Below are 27,429 nucleotides of genomic sequence, written 5' to 3' on the forward strand. Positions count from 1 at the left end.
AATTTACGGACACAGCATAAAAGAATTCAAAGGAAAACCGTTTGGATATACACTCAGGTACAGCAAAACGATAAAGTTTTAGCTAAAATAGCTCTCTCTAGCTTAGTTGCATGAATGTTTTACACATCCAGTCATCAGGGAAAAAACTATCATAATAAAGATCTGAAATACTCCCCACCCAAACAGAAAAGGAAGCAGACATATTTAGGACTTTAGAGTATTTTTTAATTCTGAAAATATTTTAGTTGATAGCCTTCACAAACAGACCACAATGGAGATTTTCACAAAACACCCTTCTTTAAAAATAAGATCCCAGGAAAGCCGCAAAGCTAACTTCGTAACTGAACATACTGAGGGAATGACATGTCTCTGAGTTGCATAGTGTATTTCCAGACAAGATACTGCAATCCAGGAATTTATGGCTCAACAGCATTTTTTTTAGTGGTATGCTGTAGGGTTTTTTTCCCCTAAAACGTGGTTTCAAAAGCTTCCTTGTATACTCTTTGCTAACCCTTTGCCAGTTTTGTGAGTTGTGTCTCTCATACAACTGATCATGCTTAAGACTAAACCTCAGGAATTACCTGTATCAAATACAATCACCCTCTTGGGGGCAGATTTAGTATTTTAAAAGCACAGCAAATCACTTCAGCCACTAAGATCACAGTGCAGCTTCACAGCCAGCTTTCTAGGCACCAAGAGACAGCAGCAAGCGGTGGCAGGGAGCAGCAGGAGGCTCCAAGACTTCGTAAACAAGGCTACAAGAGCTAGCCACATCAAAGGGCAGCCACGACTCGCCCAGAGGCGAGCTCCCGGCGGGCACCGACGCGCTGCCGCTGACAGAGGCCCAAACGCTTTATTCCAGCTTTGCAACGGGCGGACCAAATCCGCTCCTAACACCACGCCTGCAGCGATACGAGAGAGCCGACAGGCACCAGCACCCTCCCCCGAAGCCACAGCTCTAGCCCTAGCCCCAGCCTGACAGTGACAAGACAGCCGACACGCGGCTCCCGGTGCGCCCGGCGGCAGCTCTCACCGAGTCCCCGGCGGGGCCCAGCTCCAGAAGGCCGTGCTGGGAGCCCACGAGGACCGTGCCGAGCTCGCCAGTGAGGCAAAAGCACTGCGGGGTGCCTGGGGCAGCGGCGGAGCGGCACCCGCCGGTCCGCAGCAGCCGCAGGTTCCTCATGGTGAAGGAATGTCGGGCAGTGCCGCTCGGCTTACAGCGCCGCCATCTTCTACGCTGTGAGAGTGCGGGCGGAGGCCGAGGCGCATGCGCTAACCCCGGGCTCAGGCGCCGTCCGCAGACGGCGCAGGCGCAACGTGGTGGCAGGAGGGGGGGGGTGGGAGGTTGCGCGCGCACGCGCGTGGCCCACCGGAGGCGCAGGCGCAGTGCGTGGAGGGAGGGCGCAGTGCGTGGAGGGAGGGCGCAGTGCGTGGAGGGAGGGCGCAGTGCGTGGAGGGAGGGCGCATGCGCAGTCTGTCTGGGTAGGCGCGGTCTGGCGGCGGCGCTGCGGGGAGCGCGGCTTCTCGGGCCTAGCCGCTGCCCATGGCTTCGCACCGCGGCCTTGCATCAAACCCTGCCCCAGGGCTCCCGGAGGCATCAGAGCCTTCCTGGGGCGGGCTGGGAGGGGCTGCCACCGGAAAATGCTGTGTCCGGCAATGCCGCCAGCGCTAGGCCGAGCTGGTAGTGTTAGGTGCAGATCGTTTACTGTCACCTGCCGCTCCTCTCGGGTCTCTTGCCGAGCCCTTCCCCGACAATCTCTCCTGGCCTGCCGTGGCACAGGCTGCTGTGCGGGGCGAAGGGCTGGCACTTTCTATGCGTGTCAGACCGCGGCCGTTGCAGGGCAGGCGGGCCTGTGGCGGCACAAGGCACGCACCCCGGGGTCCTGCTGCGCTGCCTTTGCTGCTGGTCCTACAGCCACCTTCCCCTTCGTGAGTTGTGCAGCGCATGCTCGGTCTGTTTAGACAACAAAAAAACAGTGCTTTGACTGTTCACCAGCTCAGTTCCCTGTGTAGTTACGTATGCTTGTGACAGGGTATAAGTTAACACAGGGAGACGGTTATTTTGCAGCCATGGTGGTACTAACCAGTTGACCTCCAGATAAGACTTCTAAGGCATTTCCAGGGCAGCCTACATGTAGGCCAGTGCTGCCCTGACACACCCCTTTTTGTCACACTTGGTCCTCTCCTTCCAGCTGCAGCTGAGGGGGAGGAGAAGGCAGCTCAGCCTTCAGAGGGGAGAAAGACTTCATGCAACTGCAGGTATATCCTTCACACTTTCCCCTTTTGACTAGTGGGGCTAGCCTCCATCAGTGCTGATCCAGTCTAATGGCCAACCACTATGCAAGCTGAATTTGGGTCAAATTGGTCTTGGCTACAGAAACGTGTAGAGTTTGCATGCTGTAATCAGCTTCAAGTGCACTACAGTTTGGGAGCTTCGGCCAGTGGAAGGATGGGCCACCAGACATCAGGACAGTTTTGCTTCTTGCTGCTGGGGTACTAAACTTGGCTCAAGTCGGTGATAAAATTTGGTAAAGTTGGCTAAAGTCAGAGAGAGGTTTCTTGAGACCAGTGGAAACGAGTCATGTCATCAAGGCTCAGGTATCACTGCATGCAGAGATAGTCAAAGCCATACAGACTCCTTATCCTGGGGATAAGCAGGGCCTGGCAGCGCTATCAGGAGGAAAGGCAGCTGCCAGAGGGCATGTGAGCCTGGCTGTGTGGTGCTGTGCGCCCCATCCCCCTGTGCTGCCCCAGGACCTGCACCGCTGTGTTAGGGCAGTCTCTGACAGCTCTATGCCCTGCAGTACCTCTTTTGAAGGCTTCTCCAGGAGTCAGTCTAGACCCTTTGGCCCAGCTTGATCCTACTGGCCTCTGATCTCCTGTGGAACCAAATACCACTGTTTTTACTGTGTGAAATTTACTTGCCTTATCTAATTTGCCCCGACTGCACGGCTGTGGCTCTTGCACTGTGGGGTCCAGTGAGCAGCGGGTCTGTGTCACTGCCCTGGCGTTTTTGCAGGTTTGGGTGCATCCCTTCACCCCACGAGCTGTCCCTCTCTGGGCTTGCTTTCAATGTCATCACCCCGGTAAATCATTTTCTTCCCAGTACCCGGCTGAAATGTCCTTTTTTATTATTTTTTTCTGCAGCTGCAGCTGGCGTCCTCCACCTCGCACTCCTCTTGCTCCACTTCCCCGTTCCTGCCGTCCTTCCCGGGCTGCGCCGGGCCCCGCCCCGCCGGGCCCCGCCGCCAGGCCGGCCCGGCAGGAAGCGCGGGGCGGCGGCCGGTGCAGCCCGTGCGGCCGGAGCAGGTACCCCCGGCCGGGGATGCAGGACCCCCGCACCACCCCACCCCCGCCATCCTCCGGCCAGCGGCCCGGATGCTCCCCTCCCTCCCCCCCGGCCCGGCGCTCAGGTCCCCCCGCCCCGGGCCGGACGGATACAAGTGGTGCCAGGGTCCGGTCTCCGCGGCGCCGGGCAGCGCAGCCCTGTGCCAGGCTCCAACAGCCTTCGCTTGTGCCCTAGCGCGGTGCAGCTGGGCTGGGAGGCGCATCTGCGGCGCTGGAGGGGGGGCACGGTGAGGGGCGGGGGGGGCTGCCTTGTGCTGCTCACACCAGCAGCTCCAAAAAGGTCTGTGCAGGGTTCACCCTGCTCCCTTTCCATTCATGAGTCAGTGTCAGACCGGCTTTCAGCTAAATATCTCTTTCAGACAGTTCCCAGGCAGCGACTGCACTGAAGGAAACAAGGCAGAAGCCCCTCCTCTGTGGCCTTTGGATTTATTTTGGAGGCAGTGGTTACCTGCTTGGTGGTGCCTTCAGCAGTACACTCTACACCGGCAGATGGTGACTTCCAGGGGCATCTCTCCGCTTCTCTTACGGAGGTGAGATCTTCTCCTCTAGTGCTTTGCAATGCAGACCTGACATGACTCCTTATAACTTAGTGCTTGAACCTAAAATGTTTACTTGATCCTATCCACGGTGTGGACCTGTGGAACATCATGCTGGCAAGAGGTAGAAATGTGACAGAGTTTTCAGATGGTATAGGAGGTCCTTATGCTGGTATTGCCATAAAAGCCCCAGGGTCTGTTAGGGAGAGTTGAGACTGCTTTTTCCTCCTGATGATGGTTCCTTTGTACCAGGCTTTCTTTCCGCCATGAGGATAAGTCATTCCTAAGAGCTTGAGCTTGGGCAACATCTCTGTGTGCTCCGCTGTATTAATCTCTGTTCACCTGTTGTCGCACAGCTGGCTGTTGTATTCAATAGTTTTGTGTCTGCAGTTGGATTCCCACTGATTTTACACTGCAACAATTTATTTGCTTATGTGTTTGCTTCAGATATGTTAGTGTCTGAGCTGAAGCTTCTGGTAGTCTTTTATTGATCTTTAAACCATATTTTTACTTAAGAAAAAATGCAAGAAATTATTTATAGATATTTTTCTGGAGTGTTAGCTTTCTTTGTACAAGGGCCATGGGTGCCTGCAGCTCTGAGCAAAAAAATCTCACCTGTCATATGATTAAGCATTTGGAAAAGTGCTCAGAAACGTGGCAGAATTGCCATCCTTGCACATTCATCTGAATGTGGATTTCAGTAGCTGGATAGGGCTTTGAAGCCAGCCCCTTCTCTGAGAGGAAGGTTGGACTAGGTATCTTCACAGATTCCTTCCAGCCTTATTTTTCTATTTTTCTCTTGCACATTGCACTCCTCTTGGGAACCCAGCAGGTTACTTTGGCCACTGAGCAACCAAGGCTCTTTTGCAAGGATCACAATATTGCTTTCTCTGGTGCGTAATCCATCATGTTAGGCCACTGGATGGAGACCTAACACATAACATGCAGGCTTTTTAACAGCAATTCTCAACTGATGCAAATGAATTATAAGGATACTGCATAAGGCCGGATTTTTCTCCAGACACCATGGTTTAAAATAATAGCTGAACATTCAGAGGAAATGCCAGGATACACTTACCTGAAATCCCTTGACCCAAGTATGTGCTCCCCCAGAGCTTGTTATCTTGCCATGTTTTCTGCAACTGTTACTTAACATTGTTGTCTGTGGCTTCAGCTGCCCTGGTTATTGCTATTAATTTGGTATGTGTGTTGGGTTTGCATGGCAAGGTTTTGGTAGCGGGGGGGCTACAGGGGTGGCTTCTGTGAGAAGCTGCTAGAAGCTCCCCCTGTGTCTGACAGAGCCAATGCCAGCCGGCTCTAAGACGGGTCCGCCGCTGGCCAAGGCCAAGCCAATCAGTGCCTCTGTGATAACATATTTAAGAAGAAGAAAAACACTTAGAGAGAGAGAGCTTTTGCAGCCGGAGAGAGGAGTGAGAAGATGTAAGAAACTCTGCAGACACCAAGGTCAGTGCAGAAGGAGGGGGAGGAGGAGCTCCAGGCACCGGAGCAGAGATCCCCCTGCAGCCCGTGGTGAAGGCCATGGTGAAGCAGGCTGTCCCCCTGCAGCCCATGGAGGAAGGATGAGGGGGTGTAGCGATTCCACCTGCAGCCCGTGGAGGACCCCACGCCGGAGCAGGTGGAGGCACCTGAAGGAGGCTGTGAACCCGTGGGAAGCCCACGCTGGAGCAAGTTCCAGGCCGGACCGGTGGACCTGTGAAGAGGGGAGCGCACACCAGGGCAGGTTTGCTGGCAGGACTTGTGACCCCGTGACTCCCCACACTGGAGCAGTTTGCTCCTGAAGGTCTGCACCCCGTGAGAGGGACTCCATGCTGGAGCAGGGGAACGATGAGAGGAGTCCTCCCCCTGAGGATGAAGAAGCGGCAGAAACACCGTGAGATGAACTGACCGCAACCCCCATTCCCCGTCCCCCTGTGCCGCTGAGGGGGGGGAAGGTTTGAAGCCGGGAGTGAAGTTGAGCCCGGGAAGATGGGAGGGGTGGGGGGAGGTGTTTTAAGAGTTGATTTTATTTTCTCATTCCTCTACTCTGTTTTGCCTAGGAATAAATTAGATGAATTCCCTCTCTAAGTTTGGTCTGTTTTGCTCATGATGATAATTAGTGAGCGATTGATCTCTCCCTGCCCTTATCTCGACTTACAAGCATTTCGTTATGCCTTTTCTCCCCTGTTTAGTGAATGAGGGGAGTGAGAGAGCGGCTCTGGTGGGCATCTGGCCTCCAGCCAAGGTCAACCCACCACAGTATGCCCACAAACTGTACTTATTTTTCACTCAAGAGATTGTGGTACTCCTTCTTGGCTGCTAGTCCAGGCTAATTTAGGAATGGAAAAGGGAGAAAACAGATAGATAGAGGTCATCTGAGCCGAGGAAGGCAGGGAGCAATGACCAAAAGTAGAAGCTGGAGACCTTGGCTGGGCAGTTTGAAAGCTAGGGATTTTTTTTTTTTGTCATATGCCAGATCTGAGCTTATTCCTCCTTTTTCATTTCCTGCAGGTTCTATAACAATGATGATATAGTCGGGATCCGCTGTTACTTATTTACCTAGAGAATTTCCTGTTTCAATCTGATTCTGGTTATATTTCCTGAAAGAGATGAAAAAAGGACCAGAAAGTGGAGCTTGTCCCCTTGCTGCTCCAGGCAATGTAGTGGAGTCAAATCCAGAAAATAACAGCAGTAATGGAGCCTCAGCGAAAGAGGACAACATACTTTCCTCTTCTGGAGAACTGGAAAACACACAGCTGAAACCCAGCAGGGAAACATCCAGAAAAAAACTGTGTGGCTATTTGAATAAGCTGGGCATTAAGGGCCCCATCAAGACCTGGAAGTCTCGCTGGTTCTTTTATGATGAAAACAAATGTCATTTACTATACTACAGAACTGCACAGGACATCAACCCTTTGGGGTCTATTGATCTCTCCAACGCCAGTTTTGACTGCAAGGTGGAAAATGGGGAAGGGGTTTTTGAAATCAGAACGCCAAGCAGAGTTTTTACTTTGAAGGTAAGGCGCAGCATATTCTTGTGGGGGCCGTTATGAAACATTCCCAATCAGGACAGACACACTTCTGCTAAGATACCTCTTAGCTTGAGTTTCACTTCAGTCCTCCCAGCCTGGACCATTACCCTTTGGACCTAAGTTACTTGCATTGTTTTGGCAAGACTGGGACTCCATTACTTATGAGATGGCTGTTGTTTAACAGAATAGGAGTAAAAGCTGAACTGGGTGCTGAATTAAAATCATTGAGGAGTCCTGCAGTCCACATGTAATTTGCTGAACAGAAATGAGCTCCCTTGTCTAAAATGGTTGCTCCAGCAGGAACCTGTGCTAGATTTTTATCTCTGTGCAAATCGCTATTAAGTTCTGTGGGCAATTCCTGGCTAAAATAATCATGACATTTTTGCTTAGCTTTGGAGCACAGTTAACTAAAAAAACATTTACAATTAGGTCAGTGGTCCACTGAGGTTCTGTTGCTAAGGCCATGCTGAAGATTTACTCTGCCTCCCAAATCAGAGTTAGAACCAGATGGTATAGCATAGGCTGGCCTTTATTTCTGCTGACTTGGGCAGCAAAGTGGCGGTCAGCCCTTCAAGATGTGTCCTCTGCTGATGAGGTTATTCCCCTTCCCTTCCTGTTTTGTGTTATGTTAGGCAATCAGCAAACAGGCAATGATGTACTGGCTGCAGCAGCTACAAATGAGACGTTGGGAATTTTGCAACACTCAGAGCAGATTTCCTGTGGGCAGCTCCCAGCTTGTGCATGAACCGCTGGCTGGCAGAACAAGTAGGTATTGCATATGTCAGCCTTTCTTTTGCTTTCACCCCCCCCCCCCGTGATGAATGGTGCTCCTCATCTGCAAGCGGGCAGAGGTTTTGGCCAGGTTTTTAAATGCAGGTGCCAACTATCAATGCTTGGTTGATGTTTGGAACTTCTGGTCTTATTATGGATGAATGTGAATGGGCTGTCTCCTAATCCATAGTGTGTGGTTGGAGACGCTCAGTTATCTTATGATCACAAATTCCGTCTTCATTTTCCTCACACGTGAAATGTGCACATTTGGTATATCCCCTTCCTCTTCAGGCCTATGAAATTTACAGCAAGCAAGGTTTTTTTCAGTGGTGGTGGGATGAAGATATGCATTCCTAGCAGTGGGAATACACAGGCTGGTGCATCAGGGGAGGGCACAAGCAGGGGATCCACCTGTTTAGTTATGGCTAGATGCACATTTTGTTTGAAACAAATAGCCCCTTCCCTAGTAAGTGTTTGCTCTAAAAGGTTCTGGCATTTACAACAAACTGTGGAGTGTTATCTGCACATTAAATCCATCAAACACTGTTTACAATGGGGGTAAAGAACAGCAACAGCTCCCTTCCTTATTCCTTTAGGTGGTTAAAGTTTGATTGTTTAGGGCTAGTGATTCTCCTATACAAATGGTTGAAGTCATTTGATTGTCTTTGAATAGTTGACTCTATTTGACATGGAACCTTCTGTAATTTGACCTAAAACTAAGGAAACCTGCTCTGCTGTCCTTTTTCCACCTGGCCAGTTAAACTTGAAATGTATACCTGTAGTAAAATCTTGTGCCTCTTAAGATGCTTGAAGGAGCCAAAGTCCAATGGAGTTCTGTGTTGTTCACTTGCTTCTGTGTCCTGGTTTGTTTTTACACAGATGTTGTTGACAGTGAAGACTTTCTGCCTCCGGTGAAAACACCAACAGAAGCAGTGGGTTTAAAGGCAGCGTCTTTGCCTGCACCCCAAACATCTACTGCTTTGCAGAACATCTCCCTTAAGCACCCTTGGACAGAGATACAGTAAGTGCGTGAGGAGAGCTGCAGTGTGGTTGACATGCTGGCCTGCCACTTTGTGCCTTCCTTGCCTGTCATGTATTGTGTGAAATAGGACTCTTGCCTAGGTGGAAGAACCATGAAGCAGCTTTTTGAAGGATATTCCAGGTGAAAGTAAACTTCCTGCGAGAGGATCTTTTCACATCCCCTGTTCCAATGCATTTTACATCATCTAGCTGTCTTAGCAAAGATCCTAGTGGCAGACCTAGGGCTTGGTTAAGCTTTCTTCAGTGTAAGTAGTGGTTTGCATGCCTACTGCGATGCATCTGCTCATTGGTCCTAGAAGGGCACACAGGCAGTTTGAGCTGTATTCTGTAGGCTAGTAATAAAAGACCATAATCACTTTCAAGTGGTTTCAAAGGAGCTTGAATGAAGTGCACTCACTAAAGCAGGAATTCCAAGGAAAAGGCACTTGAGCCTGTAATATGGCCTAACACTGCACAGCTTGCTACTCCTTGCGGAGTTTCAAGTATGTGAATATTCCCACTCCCTACAATGATCCTGCTGTCTGCAGTTGCAATGTGTAACTCCATCAAGGCTACAAGTTACAATCCTTGGGCAGTTGCACAAAACCAACCCCCATCAATACCTCTTTAAGTCTGTCCTAGTCACTTATTTACATATAACCAAATATGTGTAAGTGGCCAAAGGTGTGGCAGGTAGCCTGGCACCTGCCAAATGTTTTTGGTGGGGAGGCTGGCTATAGTTTTTTTACCACCACTACTGTGGTTTCAATTGATGCTGATAGAAAGAAAAATCCCACATGGGACCAAAGAGGATCAGAATCAATTGCATTATTTTGCAGGCTACGCATTCTCTTCTTCTCACTTGATTAAAAATAATATGATCATATCTCCTCCCCACCTCCCCAGCCTTGCTTTTGCTAGATTGAATAACAATTGCCTCTTTTCAGCTTCAAATTGTATTGCTCCCCTGGTTCTGTGAACATTTCTTCAGGCTCTGTCATATCAGGCTGGGTCTTCATGAGTGTAGCATGTCTGACTTCAGCTAAGTTGATCATATCCCCGAGCTGCTGCTGTCTCAGTGGAAAACCAAAGTGCAGCATGAGGTACAGAGAAGTCGGAAAGTTGCATTGGATGAGTGTCAACTGCTGACTACAGGGGATGAAGGTCTGCTGATCTTATGTGCCAATATCTTCCCTGAGGTCAGAAATGTCTGCTTTTCTGCTGTGGAGCCTTACAGTAACAAGGGAAAAGGAGAACAATATCTAAATGCCAACTTCATTTACAGTTAGGAAGTAGTTGACACTGAGTCTTTTGTAGATCTCAAAACAAGAGGCTTGTTTTGTTTTAGCTGATGGGCCACACAGGAGGAGAAGGGAAAAGACCTCTATAGAGACAGGCAACTATCTCACTTTCCTGTATACATTTTACAGAAAATACTTGTGCATTTTTGGTTTTGCGTGATGCTGTAAAGTCATCTCTTATTGCCTCTGGCAATATCTGATAGCAGCAGCTGTAACAAAATGGTTCTGAGTCTGATTGCAATTTTGTTCCTGAATCTCTTTACTGCATCGAAGTCTACTGAGTTTGTTGTGGCAAGGTTATTAAATGTGGTTCAGAGCACAGGACCTGTGGCTGCTTCAAATGTGATCATTGTGGCAGTTTTGGCTGTGCTGTAGATAACTGAGCTTTTCTTGGCACTTGGGGATTTCCCTAGTGAGCTACAGGGAGGGAGAGGAGGGAGGAAGGAAGGGAGGGATGTAGTTGGTCTACTGTTACCTTTGATTCCTCTGTCCAGCCTGATGCATTTATGTACAGGGCTCAAGCACATGGGGAAAGATCTCCAGCTGATTTACATTGCTGTGCTGGTACTGATTTTGTGTGCACCTTCCTGTGGAGCCAGTTACTATCTTGCTCCTCTCAAATCCACCAGTGTGGTGAACAGTTCATTTTCTCAGCATATGAAGGAGATAGGTTTTGGGAGGCAGGGTGGGATATGAGGAGAGGTAAGGTGTTCCATAGTTTGATCTGCAGTGATCATGACTTCTGTTCACTAGGCTGTCTTGATCTCTTCTTGTTTCAGAAACACTGTCTACAATATCTGTGGCTCCAAGCAGCTCTGGGGGAACAATGGGAACGTCTTTAGCTTCAGTGAATTCCAGGAACACCCTGAGAACCCAGATGAGCAAGAGGAAGAAGTGGAGGCAGGGTGTGCAGGTGCTGGTTACTGAGCTGTGTGAGCTGGTCTGAGTATGATGCCCTCTAGCGGGGAGTCAGACTTAGCAGGAAATGGAGAGAGAAAGTGGCAATGGGACATGAAAACTGTATCACGTTGTCTCAGGCCCCTTCCTTGTTGGCACAAGACTGACTTTTTTGCCTCTGATTCAGGCTGCAGCTGTCTATCTCCTACCTCTGGAACCTTCGCAGAGGCAAAAATACCATCCATGGTGCCAGCCCATATTGGTATTTCTTTGAAGTAGAATTTAAGTTGCTGCACATTTACAGGCTAAGCTCAGCATCTCCACTGCATGCTTGGGAAGTTACTTCTCCATGATGGTAACTTGCATTTGCTGTGTGCAAGATAGATGGGCAGGGTGCAAGGTGGATTAACAGGTAGCATAAAACATCACAGCTTTGTTTATTCTGGGGGTACCTGTGGCTGATCCCTACTGTCAGTCCTTCAACCCTGTGGATCCTAGCAGGTCAATTTTCCTTGTCGTGTGTCAGTCTTCTCTGCTGAGCTGTTGTGAATCCCCCCACAGCAAGACTCAAGAGACCATAGTAGCACCACAATTCTGTGTAAATTAACCCTATTTTCCTTCAGTTAAGGAGCAGATCCCAGAGGATGGAAAGATGGAGTCCAGGCTGAACTGGGTTAGGAAAGCCAAGTGGATGAACAGTGGCTTCCCAGGCTTGCCTGAAGAACTGTCTAGGGAGAGGAACCCAATGGATAATGTGAGTGTCCTACAGCAACAGATTCTGACACTCACAGAAGAAGTCAAGTCACAGAAGGTGAGTGTGGCGAATAGTCAGCTGCTTCTAAGAGCAGCGCCTTGACAGTGGTCACAGGGTCTCCCTTATACCTTGGTGTTAGGCTGAGCAGTGCTCAGCAGGCACTCACTGGGGACCAGCTGAAGCTCCTGGTGTTACATCTTTGTATGTGCCTGATTGTGCCCAGCGCAAGGGAATGCCCTTCAGCCATTGCTAGAAAGTGCAGCTAGCAGATGGGCTGGAAAAGGGAGGCAAAACAAATCTGAGTGCACTCTGCAGGTGTCTTGCTGGTGCATCTCTATTGCTCAGTCAATGTGTGAAGTACAGTCCTGAATAGGTACTGTGACACTGGCAGGAACTGCCATGGTGAGTCTTGCTGTTAACAGCAGGTCATTCTTTTTGAACAGTGATCCACCACTAAGAGGTGATTTGACTCTGGAAGTCAGTGTGTGGGTCACTGCAAAGGCTGTCTCTCCTGAATGGTACTGTTCTTCACATGCATGAAGCAGTGCCAGGCTCTCCACTAATGATGCTGGTAGCTCTTCTAGCAAAAGAAGCAGGAGAGCCAGGTCCCGTGGTGGGCAATCAGTTGCATCCTTGATTTGCTTCCTTAAATGGCTGAGATGGCAGAAACTGAATCAGCAGCATGTTGCTGGGGAAAGCTTTTGTGCCTTCATGTGAGATGGAATGAAGGAGGACTCTGGCAAAGGGAAAGTGAAAATTGATACAGCAATTTTCTTCTGGTAGCATAGGTAGATGCAGACTGCTTTATTTCCCGCGCTCCTATTTTACCACACTGCTGACCAGATCTCCAGCTTCTCTGGTCTCTGCTGGGCCTCCCAAGAAGGATGGCTGTAGAAAGTCAGAATTCAGTCACTATGAACAGCAGCTTGTCTGTTAGCAGTCCACCTAAAGTCAAGTCATCTGTGGCCTGCTGCAGGGACCCTTCAGGCCCAGCTCTGAGAGCAGAGCTTCTCTACTGGAGAGGCACTGTGTTTTCAAGATTGCTGCATTCAATTTTGCTTCTGAAAGGAGTCAATTTCAAGATCCTGAGGACCTTTCACTGTTCACTCATTACTAGCTGGGTCTGTGCTGTCCATGATGCCATTGCCCTGGGCAGCATTGTGGTGTAATGGCTTTGCATTCCCTTTCCAGGAGCTGGTAAAACTTCTTCACAAAGCTCTGGAGGCAGCCCAGCAGGAGAAGCGAGTATCTAGCATGTATCTCACTGCAGCAGAAGATAAGGACAGGCTGGAGCTGGTGCGCCACAAAGTGAGACAAATCGCAGATCTCACTAGTCGACTGGAAGCTCTTGAACAGGATAAGAAGAAACTAGAGCAGATGCTGACTCTGAGAGACAGCCACATCCAGGAACTCAAGGAACATGTGCAACTTCTGATGGAGAAGAACCACGCCAAACAGGAAGTCATCATGGCCTTGACAGAACAGATGGCCCACGAACTCTCTGACCCTCTGCAAGAAGCCAACACTATCACTGCAGAGACCTTGTATAAGCAGCAGGAGAAGATTGAGCACCTGAAGGTGTGTGAGATGGCATAGGTCATTTGGAGGCTCCCATTTCTGTGCCCTCTAGTTCAGTGGGAAGGTGTTCCTTGTGGGAAGCACAGAGTATACTTCTGCTAGTTGCTCTGTCTGTCTCTGAACCAGAGGCAGGCTGGAAGGGGCTCACCTGCTACCGATAGGATGCTCAAAACCATCTGCATCAGTTTCAGCTTCAGCTCAGAGCCTGTTTTGTTTGACTTTGTGTCACCATTCAGTGCCTGCCTCTTTCTTTGCTCTTCTTTTGCTTCACAGCTGCAGTCTTGCTGCCTTCACTAGCTCTGTTCCTCTGTGTTTCCCTCTTGCAAAGTTTCCCAATGCATCCTGGTTTTTTCAAATCCAGCCTGTTGTATGTCACTATATGCACAGTTATAATGACCAGTTAGCATGAGGTGGGGAATTGCCCAAAGAGCCACTTACTGCATTGTGGGAGTGTGTTTATTTTTGCTGCCAGCCATGGGGTTGAGATAGGTGTCAGTTTTTTAAAAAGTAGAACAAAACATGTATATTCTTCATCTCATTTTCTTGCTTCTCTGGCTTTATATCCCTCAGATCTCTCTGTGTTTTCTGTGCAGGTACATGCAGTGCACTTAGCATTTTCAAGTGTCTTGTCTATGCATGACACTTCTATTTAACGCTATGCCTTAATTTCCTTTGTAGGCAATATCTGTCCTGGGGAGTCCTGTCTTCTTCCCAGAACACAAAATTGTTGAGATATTTTCTTGTCCTTAACACAATCCCCACCTGAGGTCCCTCTTGGGATTTAAAAACTGAACTGGGAGGGCATTCCAAGTCCCTCAAGAGCTCTCCTTGTGTGACTTGTTTTGCTTCATGGCAGGATGATATTGATGCATACAAAACTCAGAACCAGTTTCTCAACTCAGAGATCCACCAGGTTACTCGACTCTGGACAAGTGTTGCTGAGAATGAAAAAGCCCTCCTGATGAAGGTAAGGCAAAATGACTTTTTTTTCCCTTGGCAAGAGCTGTTACTAATTTCTTTCCAAAGTTGGCACTGGAATGGATTTTGGTCCAAAACACACCAGGAATAAGCTTTCTTCCCAATGTGGTTTTTTTTTTAGTGTTGCCTTTTTTTCTGCTTTGTGTTGTTCCCAAATTAGACATGATCATTCTCATTCTTCAATAAAAGTAAAATGCCTGCAAAGCTCAATCTTAAGGATGCTGAAACTTAACCCAGATTTCTGCATTTCAGCTATGCTTTTGGATACAAATGACACTATATGTAGGGAACCAAAAAATTTTCCTGAAAGCTGGCAGACTGACTGAGCCCTGGCTCCATCTAGTCTTGATTTCTCTACCAGGCTTGGCACTGCCAGGTGGCAGCGCTCTCACATCCTACAGCTAGATCAGAGTTCTTATGTATTCTTAAATTCTGCTTTTATTTCTAGCCTTGTAAGTGTGCATAACCTGGTTACTCTCAGTCTTGTTTAATCCTACCTTCTGGTCCTGAACCACTTCCCCAGGCTGGTGGTGTGTGCTGACATTTGTTCTGTGGGTTTTCCCTGGGTTTTACTTCCCTGGGTTTTAAGGTATGTCTCCACAGTCTTGGATTCTGGAACACAGTAGAAAGCTGCTTCCGAAATGTCACTGCCATTCTTATATCTGTTTGGTTTCTAGTCCTTTAAAAACCTGCCTTCCTCCTAACTTACTGCCCTTCTCTGATCCTGAAACTGCTGTAACCTTCAGAAATGAAGTAATCAGGCCAACATGCTCAGTGTGAGGCAAAATGCTGATTAAAGTAGTACAACAGTATCCCACGCTCCTTTCTGTCCCCTCTATATGAAGCCTAATTCTCTCTGTTTTCTGTTTTGGTTTTGTTTTCAACTGCTGCTTCCTACTGAGCAGGAGTCTTCACTGAGCTTCCTGCAAGACACTGGGTGGGTCTTTTCACCTGTGTGGCCTCAGTTCCCCACTTATGGAACTTGTCCTCATGCCTTTTCTCTACTTTTGTGTGCCCAGGAGTATGGTGGTGGCAGAGACTGCCCTGCTATTTCAACTCAGTTGGTCTTCCTGTACTTGAGAAATGTTGTGTACCAGTGCCACTTGTGTGCAGGCCAGGCCAGTAGAGAGCAGTGGCAACACAGGAAGAACCATCAATGAGCCAGCTCATTCCCTCTTGTTTCCCCATCAGTGTGCCTGCCTGCAAGCACGAAACTGCCAGATGGAGAGCAAATACCTGACAGTCTTGCGGAAGCTGCAGGAGGCTTTGCCTGGCCTGCCCAGCTCCCATGCTGAGTTGGTGAGGAACCTTATCCAGGAAGCGCTCCAGTGGGATGTGAAGGAAGAAGCAGAAGAAGGTTTTAACCTGAACCCTGTAAGGTAAGAGGCAAGAGTATGGGAATATTCACACACTTGTAGGAATCTGGCCATGGAGGGTAATGAGCAGGCAAGAAAGATCCAGGGATATTTCTGTAGCAGGAACTTGGAGCCATGACCTAGGAGTGGAGGTTGAGAAGGCTGGTTTAGTTCAGTGGTGTGGAGATCATACGTATCTGACAGCAGCACTGCAGGAAGGGGAAGTTAAAGATGGAACTGCTAAACTTTTCTTGGCAATGACAGACAGTATGGCAAGTGACAATGGCCATGGTGTGCCTGGGAGGTTAGCACTAGACATGAGCATAAACTCCTTCTGTAGGAGAGGAGGCCACCTGGGAGGTCGGAGATCTCCATCCTTTGGGGTTTTCTAGTCCTAGCCATACGAAGCCACTGTTGCTGTGTTCTAGTGCTGAGGACAATTCTGCAGTGAAGGCTGGACCGGAGACCTCCAGAGAGCCTTGCCACCAGCGCTGCTAGGGTCCTTGCATTTGTGTTTATGCTTTCCTGCCCAGTTAGTGCCCCAGTTCTGTAGCAGTTTCCATTTCACCTGTTTTGTCAGGCTCGCAGGTTCTCCAGGTGGCATTGAAGATGAGACCCCAAGGCCAGGCTTCATCTCTCTGTCAAGAATATAATGATATCTTGCAAGTATCCTGCCTGTGGAATGATGATGCACAAACCCTCAACAATCTGTACTGTTAGCACTTCTGGTGTTTTCTGATCAGTAGGAGATTTGCATTGTGTACAGGGAGACATCAGAAGGGACTGTGGATCTCTGTTCTTTGGTCTGATGTCCCAAAGCCTTTGCAGTCCCTTCCTACAGAACTGTCTGCACTAGGACATGGTAGGGAGAAGGTACACAGGTCGAGCTAGATACTCCCTTAGGGGCAGGGCCGCAGGCGAAGTGAGAGGTCTGATGAGGTTGCGCTGTAGCTCAGAGCAAAGTTACACTTGCATTTGGGTATGTGTGTGTGCGCCATCACTGCAGGCTCTCATTTGTCTTCAAGGCTCTGACACAGTGGGCATAGCAGGCTGTCACATGCAGGTGCCAGAGGAGTGAAGGAAGAGTACCTGTGCTCCAGCATGGGAGACAGGAACCTGGCAGCAGGCTGTAGGTGGCATGGCCCTAAGCAGTGAGCCTTTGATACAGGTACTAGCACTTCCCTTTGAACTAACCTCTGCCTTGTGTCCCTCCAGTGAGTATGATGAGTATGGGTTTATGACTGTACCTGACTATGAAGTTGAGGATTGGAAACTTCTGGCTAAAATCCAAGCCCTGGAGATAAAGTCCAACAACCTGCGGAGCCAGGAAGTGGTAGAGAAGCCCCTCCGTGACAGGTGGAACAGTGTGGGAGAGCTGAGCCCCTCTGCAGAGCTGAAGAGCCTGATCCGATGTGGCATTCCAGTGGAGCATCGGCAACGGGTCTGGAGGTGGATTGTCAACCGGCACTGTAGCCGTCTGTCTGACCACTACCAGCGGCTGTTAAAACAGAGCAAGAGCACTGAGCACCCTGCCTGCCGGCAGATTGAGCTCGACCTGCCCCGCACACTGACCAACAACAAATATTTTTCCTCTCCCACTTCCCAGCTCATCCCCAAGCTCCGGAGGGTGCTGTTGGCATTCTCCTGGCACAATCTTGCCATTGGATACTGCCAGGGACTGAACAGGTGAGGAGCCAGGTGTGCTGCTTCTTCATGGGATAGCACTGAGAACATGTACTCCAGGCTGTGGTTCAATCAACGCCAGGCTCTTGCCTCTCTAGAGTTCAGTCTTGGCTCTAGCTATTTTCATGCAGAATTCTGCATTTGGTATCTTTTTTCACCTAGTGAAAAAAGTTGCTTCAGTGCTGTTGCTGGGATCAAGCAGGCTGCAGGATTCACTCGTTTGGCATCTCCATAGTTACAGAATAGGAAGGAGCAGCTATAGGAGGTAGAACGAGGCAGTCCCAGAATAACAGCGTGAGGCTAGAGTTGAATTTCTAAGTCTTAATGTGCTCAGCAGAAGAACACCCTGGTGATTCCCCTTTTTGCTGAGAAGAGTTAGAGGAAGTGTTGGGAAGTGTTAGAGATGAAGGAGTTGCAGCAAATGACGTGAGGAGAAACTGAGGAAACTGGGGTTGTTCTGTCTGGAGAAGAGAAGGCTGAGGGAATCTAAAATCTTCTTTTACTTCCCAAATAAGGTTATAGGAAAGATAAAACCAGACTTCTTAGAAGTGTGCCACCAAGTAAAAGAGGCGCCAGCTGCAAGAAGGGAATTTCTGGTTGGACCTTTTCACATGAGGAAAGTGTGTAAGCTATTCCCGTTGTTCTAGCTGCAATATAGAGGCCCAGTGCTTCTGTAATAACAGATATTCCTGTTGTTCTGAAATCATGCCTAACCAATCTGATAGCCTTCTATGATGGAATGACTAGCTGGGTAGATGAGGGGAGAGCAGCAGATGTTGTCTACCTCAACTTCAGCAAGGCTTTTGACACCGTGTCCCATAAAATCCTTGTAAGCAAGCTTACGAAGTGTGGGTTGGATGAGTGGACAGTGAGGTGGATTGAGAACTGGCTGAATGGCAGGGCCCAGAGGGTGCAGTCTAGTTGGAGGCCTGTATCTAGTGGTGTGCCCCAAGAGTTGGTGCTTGGTCTGGCCTTATTCAACATATTCATCAGTGACCTGGACAAGGGAACAGTGTACCCTCAGCAAATTCGCTGACAGTACAGAACCGGGAGTAGTGGCTGACACACTGGAAGACTGTGCTGCCATTCAGTGAGATCTGGACAGGCTGCAGAGTTGGGTGGAGAGGAATTAAATGAAATTTGGTAGGGAGTGCAAGTCCTGCACCTGGGGAGGAATAACTCCAAGCACCAGTACAGGTTAGGGGTTGACCTGCTGGGAAGCAGCACTGTGGAGAAGGACCTGGAAATCCTGGTGGACAAGCAGCTCTCCATGAGCCAGCAATGTGCCCTCATGGCCAAGAAGGCCAGCAATATCCTGGGGTGCATTAAGAAGAGTGTGGCTAGCAGGTCAAGGGAGGTTATGCTCCCCCTCTACTCTGCCCTGGTGAGGCCACCTCTGGAATCTTGTGTCCAGTTCTGGGCTCCCCAGTTCAAGAAAGACGGGGAACTACTGGAGAGAGTCCAGCGGAGGGCTATGAAGATGATGAGGGGACTGGAGCATCTCTTGTATGAGGAAAGGCTGAGGGAGCTGGGTCTGTTTAGCCTGGAGAAGAGAAGACTGAGAGGGGATCTGATCAGCGCTTATAAATAGGGTGGATGTCAAGAGGATGGGGCAGTCAGTGGGCATCAGTGATGCCTAGCGACAGGACAAGGGGCAATGGGCACAAACTGGAGCACAGAAGTTCTGTCTGAATTGGAGAAAAAACTTCTTTACTCTGAGGGTGACAGAGCACTGGAACCAGAGAGGTTGTGGAGTCTCCTTCTCTGCAGATATTCAAAACCTGCCTGGATGCAATCCTGTGCAACCTGCTCTAGGTGATCCTGCTTTAGCAGGGGGTTGGACTAGGTGATCTCCAAAGGTCCCTTCCAACCCCTGCCATTCTGTGATTCTGTGATTTTTTGGATGGTCTTCAGAAAATCATTTTCCACTCTAGAGAGCCCTTGATATTAGATATCACCTTTCCAGTCTGGCTGAAAAGGGATAAGTCAGAGCTGAAGGGGGTAGCGGCTGTAGAAGAACGTATGGGAAAGTGAGCTATGTCACATAATATGGAGTATCTCCGAGTGGGCTCTTTCCTGTATTGAAATAGCCAAAATCAGCACACAGCTAACTTCAGCAGATCTACAGAACATGCCATCAGGTGGGGAGTCTGGCTTTGTCACCTCATTTCCATATTTGATGCTTCCTATTTGCTGACAGAGGCTCATGAGAAAAAATCACAGCCCCATGGTTCCTTCAGAAACCCTCAGACTAGATCACTTGACTCTCTGACCAACTGTCCTGCCATGTTTGATATTTTGGACGCTCATGCCAAGAGGGATCTTGAATTCTCCAGTTCCTGTGCTGACCTGTGTCTTCTCCTGTAATGTTGCATTGCCTTACCATGTCTTGTCCATCACAGATTGGCAGCTGTTGCCCTCCTGGTCCTCGAAGATGAGGAAAGTGCTTTCTGGTGCCTAGTCCATATTGTGGAGAACCTAATGCCAGCAGACTACTACAGTGACACACTGATAACATCGCAGGTGAGCTGAGCATCCACAGAGCTGCTTGGGCTCCGATACAGTGATTTACAGTAAAAGTTTAAAAGCAAGCAGTCAACTTGTAGTGTGTTTGATTTCTCACACCTTGCAATCCCCTCCATTGCAGAGGTGTTGTAGCTTTGAGAGTACAAAGTTGTTACACTCAGAGGAGCAGCAAAATTGATCCCCATCACTAGGAAACTGGGCACCACTCCTGAGCAATCACTTGAAGGTCAGGTTAGTCAGAAGGAAGGTGCCCAGTTACTTATTTTAAGGAGGTGAAGCTGAAAACTGTGACATGTGTAGAACTAAGTATGTAGAAGGCATCATTATGCAGCCCTTCAGATGTTGTTCTGTGAGTAACTTACCCTCCTGGATCAAAGTCACTGGATTTCAAGGTTTTCAAAACGTGTTGTTTTGTATCAGATATGATGCGTCCTCCCAGGCAGGCACAGAGGCAAGATAAATCCCATACAGTTCAATGGAATTGTAATTGCGTGCCCATACCACCCGCACCCAGCAGTGCTCAGTCTGGTGAGGCTGGCTGTGACCTTGGTGTCTTTACTGTATGTGATCCTTTCAGAGAGAAGAGGGTTGTATCTGTGGGCTCACAATAGATGAGGCTGCAAGTATCAGTAGCTGAGAGTGACTGATTGTGCCACTGAATTGGTTGACTAATGTTTACTGGGACAGTGGTGTGCTGGTGGAGAGGCCAACCCACAGCCTCGGGAAGCAGCCAAATCACTGTGCAGATAGCAGCATGTCTATCTGGAGCAGGTAGTTAGCTGTGAGATATAATAAGCAGCGCTCAATACATGACAAATAGCGATTGACAGGGAAAGCATGGCAGACTAAAGACACAGAGAGTCCCCTACATTTGGTAGGAAAAGACTGGCAGCTGAGGGAGCTATTTTCAGAAAGACTTCCTAACCTCCTGGTTGGTCTCTGAAAGTCTAGCCAAGACCCACGTAAAGAGGAAGGTCTAGGGTGATGCTTGATGGGTTGACTTGATGAAGTGAAAGCTCTGAGTTGGCTGAAAAACTTAAGGTTTAGCTCTTGCAAATTTTAAAGACCAAGCATATCACTTTATTTGGTTTGTACACCACTGTGCTGCAGCTAAGTGGGCTGACACAGCTGGGGCGGTAGTATGATATGGCATAGGGGAAGACCTAACCATGATTTTGCTCCTTAGCACTTCCCCTCATGAAACCACAGCTTCCTGAGATGAAGCCTTTACAGATCTGGGTCAAGGGTCTCACCAACTGCATTTCTGTGTCTCAGATTATACAACCAGAAGGAGACCACAGACAGTACTCAAACCACAAAGAGAAGCTAAGCGAGAAGATCAGGTCCTGCTTACAAAGTCAGAGGGATTCTAGATGTTTATTCTGTAGGGCCATGTGCAGTCATTCAGACCTGGGCAGGTTTTAATCCCTGTCGTTCAATGGGATGCTCATGACATTACAGAAAAACCCAGTAAGAACAATGCTGGAAGATGTGGCAGCATTTTCCCTCTTGACTTTGAGATTGAGAAGGAATATGATCCTCTAAGTGAGAAGAATGTATGTATCTCTGCTTGTATCTTGGCCCTGTTTCAGCTCCACACCTTGCAGTGGGTACAACATACAAGTACACTGCTTAGTAATTTTGAAGGGTTGGGAGACAAAGGATAGACTGCTAGAAGGCAGCACCAGTGATTACTGTGGCGTGTGTGGGCCACTGGCCTGTTGCACCACTCCTCTCCTCCAACACCAGGACTGCTCTTGACTAGGACTTCATTGTTGGTTTTTTTTTGGTCAACTTTAGGTAGATCAGAGAGTCTTCAAAGACTTCCTGTCAGAGAAACTGCCTCGCCTCATGGCTCATTTTGAGCAGTATCGGATTGATGTCTCACTCATCACCTTCAATTGGTTTCTGGTGGCGTTTGTGGACAGCCTGGTCAGCGACATCCTCCTCCGAGTGTGGGATGCCTTCTTGTACGAGGGAACTAAGGTGCAACTCTCACTCTAGGCCTTCCTCCCATCTGCACCACCTCTGTGACATGATGGCAGGGCAATGGACATACACGTGTGTCAAAGAGATGTGGGGTTGAGCCTCTTGTCCTATCCTGCCTGTTAGGCACCCACCTGGGGTGCCTTGATGCCTCTCAGCCTCTGTGTTGTGTGTGTACTTGCAGCCAGTATGCAGACCTAGTTCCTGATACTGTGCACAGTATCCCTGGCACTTTTTAGCTAGTAGTCCTGCTATGAAACAGCTCTCTGACAGGCCATGGTGTCTTCTGCTCTGTGGCCTGGACACAGCTGAGAGTATGACAGATACAGGGAGCAGAAGATGGGCAGACAGTTAGTATCTGAAAACATGAGTCTGGCATTGCCCCTCTACATAGGGAGAACCGGAGAACCCTTGCAAAATCCCTGTGGGGTCCTTTTGGAGGACGTGGTATGGTCTGGGGTTGTAAACTGGCTCACAGAGATTAGCTTCTTTTTTTGTAAACTGGCTCTTGGGATTAGCTTCTTTAGGCCTGCCCTAATGCAGTCTCTTGAGAGCAGGAGAAGCCCAGTGTCCAGCCTGCTCTGCAGTGCTGTGTGTCCCACCTTTTGTTTCACACCAGGAGGGCCTAGTCCCTCAGCTGCCTAAGACTTTGTCAACTCAAATACCTTTCAACCCTCCAGGTGATTTTCCGCTATGCTCTTGCAATTTTTAAATACAATGAGGAGGAAATCCTAAGAATTCATGACAGTGTGGAGATCTACCAGTACCTACGCTTTTTCACGAGAATGATCACGGATGGCAGGTAGGACTGTGGGTTGTAGAGAACCTTTCATCCTGGGTTTGTGCTTGCTTGCCTCTTAGATCAGCCTAAAAAGAGTTGTGACCAGTCTGTTAAGAGAGATGCATGTGCATTGGCAGGTCCGTGGGACAGGGATCAGTTTTTCTCCTTTTGACTTTCCCTTCATGGTGTTACTTAAAGTTTTTTTGGCTTAGGTAAAGGCATGCTACAGCAGAGCAGGCCACAAAGTCTGAGCCAGCCTCCTTTTTGCAGCAGCCGGAACTTGTGCTGCCGCTTGCTGGGTTTCTCTCAGCTGTAGTTGGGGTATTTGGTAACACAGCAACGCTCACGACCTTCAGTGGTAGTGTGTCTGAAAGGAAGATTTCTGTGATCAGAACAGCTCAACATCAGGAATATTCCTCCCCCAAAGGCCATCAGAATTGGTATCTGATCCACCATCTACAGACTAGTGGCTGCACACCAGTACCTTAAAAGGTGGTGTGGTGTAAGGCTGTTTAAAGTGTTGCTTGGGTTGGTGTTTGTGTGAGAAGGAGTTGCCTGTGATTCCTTTAAGATTCTCCTGCTTGGTGACTTTTAAGCTCAGAGAGCTGAAAACTGAGGCCCTACTCTTTGCCTACGCCAGGATGTACTTGGTGTATCTGTTACCATCTGTTGGTAGCCAGTAAATCAGTTCACCAGACCTGTCTTTTCCATTGTAGGAAGCTGATGAACATTGCCTTCAATGACTTAAACCCCTTCCCCATGAAACTGCTGAGGAACCGACGGTCAATGCACAGGGAAGAGCTGGAGGCAGAGCTGTGTGAACTGGAACAGATCAAGGCAGCCTATGTAAAAGAGAGAGCAGAGCAGGGTTCTCAGGACCTGAAGGAGGTTGGTAGTGAAGAGGAAGAAGAGATGTAACAAAACCAGAGTTCCTCATCACTTCCCTCCCACCTTGCAGAAGGTCGTCAGTAGCAACTGTCTGTAAGAGATGCAGCAGAGAGGAAAAGATGGTCACAGCAGGAGTTCATCTGCCCCAGGAAGCAAGGCTGTGGGTGTAGGACTGTTTGGGGATCAAGCCAGACTTTGTAATGGATTGGAATGTGTTAAAGGAGTTCATCCTCTTCTGTACTTCTCCCCATTCAGCCCACCCTGTGCTGTGCAGTTCAGGATTACAGCTGAAGGTCCATAGGAAATAAAAGTTGTGGTACCATGACAGAAGTTGTCATGATGCAAAAGACCCAGCTAGGCAGGGCTTTTCTACCTTTTCTGATGGAGGCTTGAAAGAGTTCTTTGTGTACAGGTAAAATCACCAGAAATAACAAACTGAGAGCATTCCTTCATTGACACCTAAAGCTTCTGAACTGGTCAGGAAGGAAACCTGCTCTTTGAAGGCATGGTGCCTTCATTGGCTAGCCTGCCAGGAGATCATGTGTTTAACATTGCACTTCCTGAGTCATGACACTGCCTCCAGATGAGTGTTGGGCCTGAGGAAGTCCTGGGAGCTGGAGGACATCTTTGCATGGGACTCAGGCTGGTACAAGTGAAATGGGTTGTGGGAGAGTGGAGTTGCCTCTCCAGTTTATTTTGTTTCCTGTGGAAGTCTTTGAGAGTGTCTCCCTGCCTGGCTGGGAAACGCTGGGAGCTACCACTCCTGTTTGTTTAGCTTTGAGCAGAGCCATCTATGGGTGGCCTGACCCTGGCAGCACTGTGCCTCCCAGAGGTGAGTTTCCTACATACAGCTTGTCAGTATGAAACCAACCGCAGCCTGGCTGCAGACAGGGCCTAATGTTATGGAGACTTTGACTAATGGGGACACCTGGGTCTTCTGATCGCCTCACACTTGGCCATCTCTCTCTGCCTCACAGTTATGCTCTTCCTGTGCAGGGTTTCTATGTTGATATCCCTGTCTCTGTTTCCCATTCATAGTGGGAGGAAGGAGGTCTTTACTGTAGGCATTTCCAATATTGAAAGTGTTTGACCTATGGCATATGGTACTTGGAGTGAACTTGCAAACCACTTGGACTAGATCACAAAAGATGGCTTGATATTCTTTAGAAAAAAACCATTAATTTCCCCTGAACCAAGGAGCTGGCCTCCATGGGTCTAGCACACAGAGATGCCCTGCCTACCTTTGGGAATGGGGGCCTTCTCCCCTGCCTGCCAGGCTGACCTATCCCCTGGGCTGGATGCCCTGCCTGTGCAGCTCAGTCCTCCACAGACCCAGGATGAATCAAGTGCTTCAGATAAATACAACTTATTTTCCCTAATGTGGTGCCAGATCCTGCTGCCCCACTTTCCTGCTGAGTGGTGCTTCATTCTGGGTGTGCCCACAGTGCTGGCACTGACAGCATACAGCAGACCCTGCTGTAAGGGGAGGCTCTGCTCTACATTTTTAGACTGACCTTGAACCCAAGCTCATTCAGTGGATGATGCCTCCTTTAAATGTCTTGTGGTATAAAGTCATCAGTGCCTGCAGAGGAAGGGAAAAGAAGCATTCATAGCCTGTACTGTTCTCAGCCAGGTGGGCCGTAGCCAAGATCACAAAGTCTAGTGGAAACAACACCAACCTCTGTTCACCTGAGACACACGGTCTGCCTCAACTCTGCCTTGGGCACAGCTGGACCAAATCAGCCAGTTTCAAAGAATTATAAAAGTCTGAGTAGGGAGAGAGCTGTGGAGGTCAACCACACAGTACAGAAGTAATCAAAGTGGAAAGGAGGTTTTAGGAAGAGTGGATATATGGGCAAGAGTGAGGTAGATCTTATTGATGTCACTGACAGCTGCACACATTGAAAGTGTGGGACGAAAAGAAAATGTTACTGGAGTCTTAACACAGTAGGTCAAAAAAATTCATTGGCTTTAAAATGGTGCCACCTAGCTAGAGAAGCTCAAAAGGCAGGTTTTTCTTTACAGATGATATTGCTAATCTTACTGATACTGTTACATGCATGGGTACACACAAATACAGATTTTTGCTACTGTTACGGACTTTTGAAAGACATTATCTTTTAAATCAAGACCATGGAATTCAGAAGTATACTTACAATTATATTCTTCCTACAGTCTTTTGCAACAGCTTAAAAATATTTTCTTCCATCCTGCCCTTATATTTTTTAAAAAAGGCATTTGAAACATGTATTATTAGACCAAACCATAACCTGACATATGTCTACAGTATATAAATAAACATTGGTCTATGTGGTATTTAATGACCCATTAAAAAATAAACTTATCTGTAGAAGATGTAAGGACCAAGCTGTTGTCCCTGATGGAGGATTCTGAAAATAATTCTTAATTGAAATCAGAAGTGAAGGACATCTCAGGGTCTTCTGTTGTGTCTTCACCAGCTCTTTGTTTTGTGTATTTGCTGAGGGCCATTTCCTCTGGTCATACTGCCCACCAGTCACTTGTGGTCGTTCTTTCCTAAAATGTGGTGGATGCAGAAATATCTGCAAGGCCTGTGCAGACCTGCACCTTGGAGGCAAGCCAGCATGTCCTCTTGGGCCCTAGTCTACTTGCCTTCTGCTCCACAAACTTTGGGGCTACTGAAAAGCACTGAACTTGTGTCACGGGATGCCAGCTGGGCCCAGAGGTTAGCTTACCCCTATGCAAGTCTCTCGGGCCTCTGCAAGACCTGCAGTGAGCATCAGTCAGTGCCAGGGGTGTTTTGAACAGAGGTTATCCCTGCATGAAGTGCGCAAGGATAGTCTGTTGGCCTTCCACGGCCAACTGTTGTGGCTGGAAAACACTTTGACCTGGTTGCACAGCCCAGTAGCTCCTTCTGCCTGTGCTGGTGCCTGTGGATAAAACAGGTGTCTTTCCACCCCAGAGTCAGCCTTTGCTGAGCTTTGCTGTATGCATAACATTACTTGTTAAATTAAGCCTTCTGTCTCTGCATTAATCTAAACCTTGCTATACCAGCTGTAACCCTAGAAAAGGATGGTTTCAATTTTTTTGTTTTTCCCTCTAGCATGTGCAATTAATCTGTAGATCACCTTATTGCAGGACTTTGGGGTCACCAAGAGTGTATATGGTTTTGAGAGGACAAATTGATGGAGGGTGGTAAAACATGCGGAAAGCCACTGCTGGCTCTGTAAGTCCCTGAGCTGCAAACAGGTAGAGGTGGGGAGGCTTCCCTTCTTCACCCCTTTTTGGCTGTGGGTGGTTTTGGGCTGGAAGGATCTTTGGTCTGAACCACCATTACCTCTATATGCTGCAGCTAAGCCCTTGCATGCAAAGGTGCTAGTGCACAGCAAATACACTCAACGCACTCCTGTATTCCAGGGCATGCCGCCCTGGAAAGAGGCATTTCCGGGGAGGTTGTTTCTGTGTTGGGTTAATGTTTATCCCAAGCTCGAGCTTCTCATCCAGGGTGAAGGAGAGAGCTAAGGGACAAGGCATTGCCCATGAGCGGGAAGTAATCCCACAGCGCTGAGTTTCTCCTCCAGCTTGGAGGCTGGGCAACCTCCTGCCACATCACAGACACAAGACCTGGTGCTGGCTCTCTTCCCATTTAAGAGCTCACTTTGGTGGCCTCAGCCAAAGCTGGGAATTTTTCAGCTGTTTTTCAGTGCTAAGAGGTCCTCTACAGAACATTAGCTCTCTCTGGCCTAGGGACATGCCAGGTGCAAGATGACAAACCGCTTTCCCATGCCAGGGCCGTAGTGATGGAGCTGATGTAATTTAAGGCCCTCTGAAGTAATTTAACTCCTTTCCTGGAGTTCAGTGAGAGGTTGTGGACCACAGTGAGCTGCCGAATTGTGAGAATACCCCTGTGCCCATTCTGCTCAGCCACAGGAGCTCTCCAGAGAGGAAAATGTCACACCAGGTTGGTCAGTAGAAGAGGAGACACCAGTAACCATGGCAAGCACATTTGGGGTGAGGGG

The 27,429-nt window shown here is 48.6% G+C and overlaps 2 protein-coding genes across 9 annotated transcripts in view; one reads left to right on the forward strand and one right to left on the reverse strand.

The window, feature by feature from the left end:
• ELP1 (elongator acetyltransferase complex subunit 1) overlaps positions 1-1,277 on the reverse strand; it is a 33,810-nt gene extending 32,533 nt beyond the window's left edge. For both annotated transcript variants that reach the window (XM_054811149.1, XM_054811147.1), the window contains exon 1: positions 1,034-1,277. In XM_054811149.1, coding sequence (XP_054667124.1) covers positions 1,034-1,183 — 150 coding nt within the window. In that variant the 5' untranslated portion in view covers positions 1,184-1,277. The remainder of the gene's footprint in view (positions 1-1,033) is intronic.
• A 960-nt stretch (positions 1,278-2,237) lies between these two features.
• TBC1D2 (TBC1 domain family member 2) lies at positions 2,238-25,776 on the forward strand. 7 transcript variants are annotated; one of them, XM_054811152.1, is made up of 15 exons: positions 2,238-2,259; positions 3,708-3,878; positions 6,393-6,898; positions 7,546-7,678; positions 8,564-8,705; positions 10,785-10,918; positions 11,526-11,713; positions 12,848-13,234; positions 14,091-14,201; positions 15,404-15,591; positions 16,783-17,253; positions 19,653-19,773; positions 21,577-21,762; positions 22,443-22,564; positions 23,260-25,776. In XM_054811152.1, exons 3-15 carry the CDS (start codon positions 6,491-6,493, stop codon positions 23,459-23,461), a joined length of 2,793 nt encoding a protein of 930 aa, XP_054667127.1. In that variant the 5' UTR covers positions 2,238-2,259; positions 3,708-3,878; positions 6,393-6,490; the 3' UTR covers positions 23,462-25,776. The 7 variants fall into 7 exon arrangements, with proteins under 7 accessions (XP_054667127.1, XP_054667125.1, XP_054667130.1 ...); XM_054811150.1 differs by lacking the exon at positions 2,238-2,259 and adding an exon at positions 3,183-3,309; XM_054811151.1 differs by lacking the exon at positions 2,238-2,259 and adding an exon at positions 3,375-3,575.
• Positions 25,777-27,429: the final 1,653 nt, after the last annotated feature.

The sequence above is a fragment of the Grus americana genome, chromosome Z (genome assembly GCF_028858705.1).
Source record: "Grus americana isolate bGruAme1 chromosome Z, bGruAme1.mat, whole genome shotgun sequence".
Classification (NCBI taxonomy): Eukaryota; Metazoa; Chordata; class Aves; order Gruiformes; family Gruidae; genus Grus; species Grus americana.

What these genes read in the sequence shown, in the direction of transcription:
- TBC1D2 (XM_054811152.1), top strand. Translation starts at nt 6,491, where the DNA reads ATGAAAAAAGGACCAGAAAGTGGAGCTTGTCCCCTTGCTGCTCCAGGC. An exon ending in AGAAGATTGAGCACCTGAAG is followed by an intron (nt 13,235 to 14,090) that starts GTGTGTGAGATG and finishes GCTTCATGGCAG; the next exon opens with GATGATATTGATGCATACAA. An exon ending in AGAATGATCACGGATGGCAG is followed by an intron (nt 22,565 to 23,259) that starts GTAGGACTGTGG and finishes TTTCCATTGTAG; the next exon opens with GAAGCTGATGAACATTGCCT.